General features: G+C 46.8%; 1 protein-coding gene across 1 annotated transcript in view; it reads left to right on the top strand.

Moving 5' to 3' along the window:
* Positions 1–1650: 1650 nt before the first annotated feature.
* The window catches only part of PINX1 (PIN2 (TERF1) interacting telomerase inhibitor 1), a 73007-nt gene continuing 62810 nt past the window's right edge, over positions 1651–11847 (top strand). Inside the window, exons 1-2 of the mRNA XM_005507216.3 lie at positions 1651–1909; positions 8305–8414. Coding sequence (XP_005507273.2) covers positions 1891–1909; positions 8305–8414 — 129 coding nt within the window. The 5' untranslated portion in view covers positions 1651–1890. The remainder of the gene's footprint in view (positions 1910–8304; positions 8415–11847) is intronic.

Genomic DNA, 11847 nt, shown 5'->3' with positions numbered 1-11847 from the left:
TTAGTTTAGAGCTTTATGTTAAGAAGAACAGAACCCCATCGAATGCCAAGACAAGAAGTTTTACTGCACCTAGATGTAAACTTGAGGAGACAAGATAACGAAGATTTACAGCAAAAGGGGGCGCCAGCCTGGTTTCATTCAACTTGGCAGCTTGGGTCCCAGTCAATTCAACATAATGAGCCAAAGGTAAAAAGTTCACTGTGATGAAGCTGAAGGAGCCTTCATCCAAAGACCCCAAAGACCCCTCCTCAAATTCACCAAGTGGCACTGCGCAGGCGCAACAGGGGAGGGTCTATGGAAATGGGTATCTGAGACTCATTTTAATAAGAAGGGGGAAAGGTCATGAATATGTATAGGCGTTCCTGGGGTCATTAAGAATATGTAATACCTTACTGTATTTAAGCACACTTCTTACTGTTTAAAGGTGTGCGTGTTGGGCGGAGCAAATCCCCCGCGCACCCAGCGCTGTTTTGCTTATGCTCTAATGAACACGTGTTTAAGGAATACAAGGAATTGGATTAAATGGTTTTTATCCATAGAAAAAGCGTAAGTGATTTATTTCAGAACTTAACCACCTTTTCCTTTTTCCAGGTTCAGAGCCCGTGCCTCATTTGGTTGTATCTGTAAACATTAAACATCTTAGCATGAATCACAACTGCATTTCTCACATAAGGAAGAAGTTCATCTCCATGAGGGTGGTGAGAGTGTTATAAATAAGAGCCAATAAATCGATTCTGAGTCAATCAATCGATTTTATTTAGCAAGCGGTAATTAGGCAAAACAGCGCTGGGTGACCGGGGGAAGCTCAGTTCCACCAACAGGCACACCAAATCAACCTTTCGTATGTGCTTATATACGTTATGCGTTCGTTTACGTGCTGGGAATTTCCGTCTCTGGAACTTTTGTTATCTGTTGCAACATCCGAGCGCTTTGTTATCTGTAACACCATCTGGGAGTCCTATTATCTGTGGCACCATCCAGGAGTCCTGTTATTTATGACACCATCCGGTAGTCCTGTTATTTATGGCACCACCTGGTAGTCCTGTTATTTATGGCATTGTCTTTAACTACTACTACAAGGTTCTACAAAACATAATCAAACTCGCACAAGCACAGTTACTGCTTACAATAATATGCATAATACAATTGAATCCTACTCGATTTGTTCAACATTAACAATTTTTGACCATCACTTATTACAATTGCCTGGCCCAGGTTGGGCAGAGAGGTGGTGGATGTCCCATCCCTGGAGACATCCCAGGCCAGGCTGGACGGGGCTCTGAGCAACCTGAGCTGGTGAAGATGTCCCTGCTCATGGCAGGGGTGACACTGGGGGAGCTTTAATGTCCCTTCAACCCAAACCATCCCGTGACTGTGACAAGTTCAGCTTTACCACCAGAAGTGCACAAAGCGTGTGTGGTTCCCCCATTTTCCACCACTTCCAAACGCTCCAAGTTCCCCCTGTGGGGATGGTTAAATATCCTAAGGGGCTCCGCCACCCACTCGCAGCGAGTTTAACACCGGGTTTAACAACAGGTTTAGTAGCGGTCTTAGTAGCGGCTTTGACGGCTTCAGAGGCTCCGAACCACCCGGGATAAGCCGGGAGCTGCCTATGCTCGCTCTCCGACTGCCTTCAAAACTGCCTGCCCCACATCCGCCGAGAAACGCGCGAGAGTTGCCCGTGTACAATACAGCACTCCTTTTGAGATCTTTAGTAGAATTTCAGCAGTTTTACACCCTCTATTCCTGCTACGGTGGCGGCTATGCGCCCGTGCTTCGAGGAATTTTTTAATCAGGCATATATCTGGACGCCTATGCTGTGCGCCATAGAGGTAGGGGCACGGCTGGCGTTTCCTCGGCACGCGCCGCGGCGGGAAGGAGGCCCCCGAGATGGCGATGCTGGCGGAGCGTGAGTGCGGGGAGGAGGCGCCGGGGGGTCCCTGAGAACGGGGCGGATTTGGGGGGTTCGAGGGGAAGAACCGGTGTCCTGGGGGGCGGCCTGGACTGCCTTGGGCCCTCCGCACCGCCCTCTCTGCCGTTCTGGTCGGCGGCCAGTTGAACATGAGCCACCGGTGTCCCTGGCAGCCTAGAGGGACCCGTGTCCAGCACAGCGTGGCCAGCCGGGCAGGGAGGGGATAGTCCCGCTCCGCTCTGGCCTCACCTGGAGCGCTGTGTGCAGGGCTGGGGACACGGGGTAAAAAGGATATAAAGCTACTGGAGAGTGTCCAGGAGAGGCTGTGAAGTTGGTGAAGGGTTTGGAGGGGAAGCCACATGAGGAGCGGCTGAAGTCACTGGGTTTGTTCAGCCTGGAGAGGAGGAGACTGAGGGGAGAGCTCATGGGGCTGCAGCTTCATCACAAGGGGAGCAGGAGGGGCAGGGCTGAGCTCTTCTCTTTGGTGACCAGTGACAGAACCCAAGGGAAAACTTTAATGAAATATAACAAGGGCAAGTGTAGAGTCTTGTATCTGGGCAGGAACAACCCCAGGTTCCAGTGTAAGTTGGGGAATGACCTATTAGAGAGCAGTGTAGGGGAAAGGGACCTGGGGGTCCTGGGGACAGCAGGATGACCATGAGCCAGCACTGGGCCCTTGTGGCCAGGAAGCCAATGGTACCTGGGGTGGGTTAGAAGGGGGTGGTCAGTAGGTCAGAGAGGTTCTCCTGCCTCTCTGCTCTGCCCTGGGGAGACCAGACCTGGAATCTTGTGTCCAGTTGTGGCCCCTCAGTTCCAGCAGGACAGGGAACTGCTGGAGAGAGTCCAGCGCAGCCACCAAGATGCTGAAGGGAGTGGAGCATCTCCCGTGGGAGGAAAGGCTGAGGGAGCTGGGGCTCTGGAGCTGGAGGAGACTGAGGGGTGACCTTATTAATGTTTACAGATATATAGAGGGAGAGTGTCAGGAGGACGGAGCCAGGCTTTTCTCAGTGACAACTAATGATAAGACAAGGGGTAATGGTTATAAACTGGAACACAGAAGGTTCCATTTATATTTGAGAAGAAACTTCTCAGTGAGGGTGGCAGAGCCTGGCCCAGGCTGCCCAGGGGGGTTGTGGAGTCTCCTTCTCTGCAGACATTCCAACCCGCCTGGACACCTTCCTGTGTAACCTCATCTGGGTGTTCCTGCTCCATGGGGGATTGCACTGGATGAGCTTTCCAGGGCCCTTCCAACCCCTGACATTCTGTGAAATCTGTGAATATCAGGAAGATGTGCCAGGGGAGGTTTAGGTTGGACATGAGGAAAAGGTTCTTCACCCAGAGGTGCTGGACACTGAACAGGCTCCACAGGGAGGTGTCACAGCCCCAAGCCTGACAGTGTTCAAGAAGAAACTGGACAACGTCCTCAGCCATATGGTATGAACTGTGGGATGTCCTGTGCAGGGACAGGAGTTGGACTTGATGATTCTTGTGGGTCCTTCCAACTCAGGACATTCTGTGTTTCAGTGGGTCCCTGTCGGCCCTGCAGTGCCTGGTTATGGGTTTGCATGGCTCTGTTGCTTGCCTTTTGGAGAGATGGGGCATCCACCACCTCTCTGGGCAACCTGGGCCCATGTGTTAATTTGCCTTCTATACACAGAAAATTCTAAAATCAGATGCCTTAAAAAATGAAATAGTTGCTGGGAGTTGCAGAATTCTATCCCTTTATTCATCCTTCAGCTGCAGTTACAAGTGTGAAGCTGTGTTACACACGTACCTTTTTGTTTGCAGTTCCAGATCAAGTTCTGATGCCCTTATTCATATTCATATTCATATTCATCCTAAAAAAAAGTTGGGGGAAGTAATTGGTTTTACTGCAGCTGTGAAAACACATGTGTGTCAGGGACTTAAAGTAACTTCTCAGCGAATAAGAAGCAGTGACTGCAAATTGAAACACAAGAAATTCCGTCTTGTTTTTACTGTGAAGGGGAAACAAAGTGCTTGGGGAGGCTGTGGAATATCAGCCTGTGGTGATATTCGGACTGGACATGGTCCTGGACAACCTGCTTAAGCAGAGGGTTTAAGTAAATGACCTCAAGAGATCGCCCCAGCTTTTGTGATGCTGTGGACTAAACTGAGAAAGGACAAACTCAATCATTCTGTGCTTACATAGTTTGGATTTTAAACAAAAGTATCAATTGGAGAAATGGCCAAAGATTTAGCTTTTATTTTTTGTTTATTTGCAAGTCTTTTAAACTTTAAATAAACTTTGGTTTATTGGCGCTTATCAGGAAAAAATGAATGTATTAACGATGGGTTTCATAGCTTGCATTAAAAATAAAATCCATTCTCTGGACAATATACATTTTTTTCTTTAGTTAGAGAAAGGTAACCTGTTTATTATTTTTATGTTCTCACCCTATATGGGCAGACACCAGAGTTGGGGCGAGACCTGATAAGGGACTTGAGAAATGGTAGTTAAACAGACTCCAGGCACAGAATGAGCCTTGATAAAAGAGTTTAATACACACTGTTTTTCAAATCACAGAGTATCTGGGTGAAGTATCTAAAGAAATTACATTTTTCTCCACTGGATGGTGCTGCATGCCCAGGGTTGCATTACCATTTCCAGCATCGTTTTCTTAGCAGCCCAGAAGATTGGTGTTAATTTCTATGCTGATTTTTTTTTGCTGAGATATAGTATGTTGTTTCTTTTCTTGCTCTTAAGACATGGTTGAACAAACATTCTTGATGAGTTGTTGACTAAACAGTCTTTTTTTGTTGTTTACAGACAAAAAGTGAATTTATGATTGTTCTATGTAGCATGAAGTTGTTCCTGACTTTCTTAAATAGTTCTATAAAGATGTAGGCAAGTTTCTTTATTTTCCTGTGTCTAACTTGGCAATGTTAACCTGACTGAAATCAAAGGATTAATCCGATAATGGTAGTGAAGAGGTTTGAAATACTTGGATTGAGATTACTGGGAAAGGAAAGGTCTCTTAAAACTTCAAGCTTGAGAAATCTCTGTTTTAGGTGCCCTTGTGTTTTTTTACAGGCTCCTCCTGGGAATAAAACATCTTAGGGCTTCTCTATAGAGAGATATTCAGGAAAATTAATAGAAATTAACTTTTAAAGTATATTAGTTGAACTACATCAAACAACTCAATTTGGAAGTTAATTTGAATTCACACATTCTGTTGACAGGGGTTAACTCTCCTGTGTAGACAAATCCTTCCATATGTAGAGTGGCTTTACAATTGTAAGAGCTGCACTGAATTGAATTGATGGGATTTGCAAAGTCACCACCTGGGGAACTAGTTACAGAGAGCATAACAGAACATTGGCATAATTAAACTGTTGTTATTGTTAGATTTTTAAAAAGACAACATTTAATTTTTGGTGACTGAGTGAGGGAAAGTTGATGTTAATCGAGAGATTTCAAACAGAGGGACAAATTAAGAAAAATGGATGAAACAGAGGGCTGCTGCTTGGCTGGGCAGCAAAACTTCTATTAAGTTGCTGCTTTTTATTGTCTTTATGGTGTTTGTTTCACTGTCAGCTACGGACAAAAGCAACAGCCAAGGTGTTCCCTGTTTTTATAGGACTTTCCTTTGCTGCCAGCCTGATAGCTTTTTAATTCATTCCTCCCACAAACCACTGGAAACCCAGATCCTTAGAGATTATTTGTGCCTTGAGTGAGGGAAGTTGTTAAATCACAGAACCACAGGCTGGTTGGGGTTGAAGGGACCTCTGGAGATCCCCCAGTCCAACCCAGCTGCTCACGCAGGGTCACAGAGCAGATCACACAGGTGGGTCCAGGGGGTTTGAATGTCTCAGAGCAGGAGACTCCACACCCGCTCTGGGCAGCCTGGGCCAGGCTCTGGCACCTCCCAGCAAACAAGTTTCTGCTCATGTTCACATGGAGCCTCCTGTGTTTCAGTCTGTGCCCGTTGCCCCTCACCCTGGTGTTGGGCACCGCTGAACAGAGTCTGGTCCATCCTCTGACACCCACCCTGAGATATTGATCCATTGATCACACCCCTCTCAGCTTCTCTTCTCCAGCTCAACAGCCCCAGCTCTCTCAGTCTCCTCATCACAAAGATGCTCCAGACCCCTCAGCATCTTTGTGGCCCTCCGCTGGACTCTCTCCAGTAATTCCTTGTCCTTCTTCACCTGGGGAGCCCAGCACTGGACCCACAACTGCAGATGGGGCCTCCCCAGGGCAGAGCAGAGGGGGAGGAACAACCTCCCTCCACCTGCTGCTCACACTCTTCCTCATGCACCCCAGGTCCCATTGGCCTCTTGGCCACAGGGCACATTGGTGACTCACGGTCACCCTGTTGTCCCCCACAACTCCCAGATCCTTCTCTGCAGAGCTGCTTTCCAGCAGCTCAACCCCAACCTGTGCTGGTGCCTGGGGTTGTTCCTCCCCAGCTGCAGGACCCTGCACTTGCCCTTGTTGAACTTTGTCAGGTTAGAAGCACATTCATTGTCCCAGATGCTGAGCTCCATGTTTCAAACACCTCAACAAATGAGTGAAATGAGCCATCTCATTAAGGGAGCCTGAGGTTTTGTTTTCAGTGGAGCAGCAGTGAACCCTTATTTTCTTGGGTGACTGAACTCACAACAGGGGCATTTTACCACCTTTTATTAGCAGTGCAGGCTGGGCTTTTAGTAGATACTTCTCTGAAGGCTGCCTGTTGGAAATAAGTTGTTTTTTGGTAGAGACATGAGCCAAGCGAAGGCTGTGTCGATTCCTCTCGCACCACTCAGTCATTTAACCTACTGTAAAATCTTCTTCATGGACTGTTTGTCATTTTATGGAATTCTTTATCAGACTATTATTTTTTGGGGACTACTACGCAGCAGCTATTCTGAGCTTTAAAGCTTTGGAAGTATGTTAAAAAAAGCAACCATCATGTATTCTGACAGTATTAGTTCATCTTTAAGAATGAAACAAAACTGGGCAGAAATAGATCAAACATCCCTGTAATATTCTGTCCCTCTGGCCCAAATCCCAAGTGTTGCATTTGAGGGATGACGATGTTGAATGTGCCTCAGTGGACTTGGCTCCTCGCTGACTTTGTGTGGCCTTGGCTTAACTGGTCCGTTTTGATCCGGCATTTCCCATCGTATTTAATTAAGTTTGTAATCTTCCTGTCTCCCATTCTTTGTCTTGTTTATTTAGGTTGTCTTCCTGTTTAGGTGCACACGTAAAGGGACCGGTTAGCTGTGTTAGCGTTTCTTCCTTGATTTCAATGAAGTTATTCCTGCTGGTAGAGGCAAACGCACGCACGTGGGCCTGGGGGACTGTCATTTTTTTAATACTCGGCACAAGACAAAGGAGCCGCGATTCTCCTTTGGATCTCTTAACACCTGCAATAATTTCCGGTGATTTTCAGGTTTCCAAATAAACCATGCCATGGCAAATCCAAAAGCTGAAATCCCACTGGTTTGTGTTCTGTAATTCAGCTTCTCTTAGTCACTTATGTCTGATTTTGGAGTTGGCATTTGTTATGAAGACAAATATTAAAAACTTATATCTATTGGTTAAAAGAAAGGCTGGCCGGTGGATATTGTCCAGGACTGAGAAAGTCAGTGCTGAGGTCTCACCCCCTATAGATTTCATGTTGAAGCCAGACGTAAGAGGAGGGGCTGAGGGAGCTGGGCTTGTTTAGTCTGGAGAAGAGGAGACTTAGAGGTGAGCTCAGCACTCTCTAGAACTACCTGAAGGGCAGTTCTAGCCAGGTGGGGATTGGGCTCTTCTCCCAGGCATCAGCAATAGGACAAGGGGCCATGGGCTTCAACTCTGCCAGGGGAAATTGAGGCTGGCTATTAGAAAGCAATTCTGTGCAGAGAGAGTGGTCAGGATTGGAATGGCTGCCCAGGGAGGTGCTGGACTCAGCGGCCCTGGAGGTTTTTCAACTGAGATTGGACATGGCACTTAGTGCCATGATCTAGTCAATGGACTGGAGTTGGACCAAGGGTTGGACTTCGTGACCTCTGAGGTCTTTTCCAACCCAGTTGATTCTGTGATTTTGTAAAAAGAAGTTGGAATAAATATGGAATTTAGGCCTGTACACCTAACTGGTAATCCTTAAAGCCTTCCCTGGATTGCAGCCCATCCTTGGAAATGACACTTCCATAGCAATTTTACTTTGGTATCCTTCACATTAATAATTAAAAGTTTTGCTGGATTTTTTTGTTTTTGCAATATAAGGTTTGGGAAACTTACACCTCCAGAATGTGTTTGATCCGGTACAGATTCTGTTTTGTTGTTTTTTTGTTGTTTTTTTATTTTAAATGAAGAGCTTTTATTGAATTGAAAAAAAATACTGAAAACACTGTGGCAATGTGAACAGAGCCTGTTTGAATTTTTTTCCTTTCTGCTCCAGCCCGCAGAAAGCAGAAGTGGTCTGTGGATCCACGAAACAGCGCTTGGAGTAAGGATGACTCGAAGTTTGGTCAGAAGATGCTGGAAAAGATGGGCTGGTCCAAAGGAAAGGTATGATCTAATGGAGAGTTGTCTACTGAAAGGTGGAACACTGCCGGTGGACTCTTGATCTCAGTGTTTAAAACAGCTATGTTATTGCTATTTAATTTATTTTTCTAAGTGCACAGAGAATTTGAGCAATTTTAGATTTCTGCAGTTTGTTTAAAAGGTGCTTGTGCCTTGTGTTGCTGATGAGACCAAACTGGGAGGAAGGGCTGACCAAGCAGAGGCTGAGCTGCCATCCAGAGAGACCTGGCCAGGCTGGATGGGCCGAGAAGAACCTGATGAAGTTCAACGAGGGCAAGTGCAGGGTCCTGCCCCTGGGGAGGAACAACCCCAGGCACCAGCACAAGTTGGGGTTGAGCTGCTGGAAAGCAGCTCTGCAGAGAAGGACCTGGGAGTTGTGGTGGACAACAGGGTGACGGTGAGTCACCAATGTGCCCTGTGGCCAAGAGGCCAATGGGACCTGGGGTGCATGAGGAAGAGTGTGAGCAGCAGGTCAGGGAGGTTGTTCCTCCCCCTCTGCTCTGCCCTGGGGAGGCCCCATCTGCAGTTGTGGGTCCAGTGCTGGGCTCCCCAGTTGAAGAAGGACAAGGAATTACTGGAGGGAGTCCAGCGGAGGGACACAAAGATGCTGAGGGGTCTGGAGCATCTTTGTGATGAGGAGACTGAGAGAGCTGGGGCTGTTGAGCTGGAGAAGCTAAGATGGATCTGTTCAATGTTGTGATCAATATCTCCAGACTCTGTTCAGTGGTGCCCAACGCCAGGGTGAGGGGCAGCGGGCACAGACTGAAACACAGGAGGCTCCATGTGAACATGAGCAGAAACTTGTTTGCTGGGAGGTGCCAGAGCCTGGCCCAGGCTGCCCAGAGCGGGTGTGGAGTCTCCTTCTCTGAGACATTCAAACCCGCCTGGACCCACCTGTGTGATCTGCTCTGTGACCCTGCGTGAGCAGCTGGGTTGGACTGGGGGATCTCCAGAGGTCCCTTCAACCACAACCAGTCTGGGATGCTGTGATTCTATGTCTGTCCTGCTTTCTGGTTTTTCTCCCCTTGTTTTGATAAGGTAGTGTCTCCAAGTAAGAGCAGGAGTTGGCATCTTAAATCCGGCAGTGGTTAAAGGCTTTAGTTGCCTTTATGGCCTCAATTGTCTGTCTGGCTTTTGGTACTGTTTAAAGCAACTCCGTGACCTGTTTTAATCTTTTACCTGTTTTTAAATGTTAGTTATGATCTGTTCTCTAGATGGCCAAAATGCAGCATTATGTGAGCTATATTTCTTCCCGGCTCCAGCCTGTACTTGTGGGGTGAGGTGACTGGTTTCTACCTCTAAGAATAATCTCTAGGTCAGCACAGCCACAGACTACTCAGCTGCCTCTTAAAAGCAGTTTAACTTCCACAAAGGTGCCTCAGCAAAGCTGAGATTTGCATCTGCACCACAGTGTGTTTAATGAAGTGAATGCGCAGAGACCCCCCGCTATATTTATTTAATTCCTCTCCCAGTCTTTTTTTTGAAGGAATAAAATTAGGATCACTCTCAATTCCGTGAATGCATTAAAACTTAGGAAAAGAAATGGATTCTTGGATTTTTTAGTGTAGCCTGCTGTTGCCTTTGTTGGCCTGCAGTTAGCACCTAAAATTTGGCTTCTAACTGCCTTTAATTTAGTGAACAAGCAGTGGTACCAGATTCAAAGGCTGCCGAAGTCGAGGACCAGGCCTTGACTTCACTAGGCTTTAGACCAGACTTTTGAAATCACAGAATCACAGGATGTCTGGGATTGGAAGGGACCTCGAAGGACCGTCTAGTCCAATCCCCCCGCCGGAGCAGATGAGGTTACACGGGAAGGTGTCCAGGTGGGTTGGAATGTCTGCAGAGAAGGAGACTCCACAACCTCCCTGGGCAGCCTGGGCCAGGCTCTGTCACCCTCAGCCCCAACAAGTTTCTTCTCAAATTTAAGTGGAACCTCCTGTGTTCCAGTTTGTACCCATTACCCCTTGTCCTATCATTGGTTGTCACCGACAAGAGCCTGGCTCCATCCTCCTGACACTCTCCCTTTATACATCTGTAAACATTAATGAGGTCACCCCTCAGTCTCCTCTTGTCCAGCTCCAGAGCCCCAGCTCCCTCAGCCTTTCCTCACACGGGAGATGCTCCACTCCCTTCAGCATCTTGGTGGCTGCGCTGGACTCTCTCCAGCAGTTCCCTGTCCTGCTGGAACTGAGGGGCCACAACTGGACACAATATTCCAGGTGTGGTCTCCCCAGGGCAGAGCAGAGGGGCAGGAGAACCTCTCTGACCTACTGACCACCCCCTTCTAACCCACCCCAGGTACCATTGGCCTTCCTGGCCACAAGGGCCCAGTGCTGGCTCATGGTCATCCTGCTGTCCCCAGGACCCCCAGGTCCCTTTCCACTACGCTGCTCACTAATAGGTCATTCCCCAACTTATATTTATGGAGCTTATGGAGCTTGAGTACTTATATATATATATATATATATATATATATATATATAATGGAGCTTGAGTACTTTTAAAGTAAATTATATGTGTAGGTGTTTTACGTGTCTAAGATCAAAAGAAATATGTAAACCAAAGTAGAAAAAAATGTTGTTAAATATTGTGATTGTATTTGGGGCAGCCAGCTTCTCTGTCTGTCATACCCCTGCATCTTCTTCACAATAATTTTCCTACTTGAGCTGTCAGATCTTCCTTTACAACAGTTAGAGCTGTATGAGAAGGATTTATGTCTCTATTTTACTACAAACTCAGAGAAATGGAACCTTAGCTTGATCAAATTAATGGGCAAAAGCCCATCTGGGCAGTGAAATTAAGCTGCTTACACTTAGTCCTGTTATTAGTTGGGTTGGAATTGGGTCACAGCAGGATGTGGAGCCAAGTGTCCTGCTTGCTTCCATACTTTTTGGTTAGCAGAAGTTTGAAGGCAAATTTTCCACCCCACTGACTAAATAAACTCCACTGGATTTGTAAGAGCAACAGCCTTTTTCAAATATGCCTCATTGCTTCAAGTATTTGATTTGCCCAGGGCTTCTCTCCACCATGTTCATATTTATGATGTCTGTACACTTGGGTGGTGATTTGTTACTGCTTACAGATTAGGGAAAAGGTGAGTAAATTCCTGGAATAACTTTTTAAACCAAATGCTTTGCCTTTTTGTCTCCTGACCATACAATTAAGAAAGATAATACTGGGCCTAAAGATTGCTTCCTGGATTTGGATGATGATGGTTTTTAGGATAGGCGAACCCAACCCAATATCTTCATCAAATTATGAGTGTGAATGAGATGGAAGAAGTTCTTCATGTCCTGCTAGCTCCAGTTTGATCCTCCCCACCACCACCTTCCCTCCCATTTAACTTCGTTCTGTGTTGTACATTCTATTACATGTGGCATCTGTTTTACAGCCACCACGCAGCTGCTTTCCCAGTGAC

This window comes from Columba livia, chromosome 3, assembly GCF_036013475.1.
Source record: "Columba livia isolate bColLiv1 breed racing homer chromosome 3, bColLiv1.pat.W.v2, whole genome shotgun sequence".
Classification (NCBI taxonomy): Eukaryota; Metazoa; Chordata; class Aves; order Columbiformes; family Columbidae; genus Columba; species Columba livia.
The sequence above is the reverse complement of the archived record's forward strand: the minus strand, read 5'-3'. Positions and strand labels throughout refer to the sequence as shown.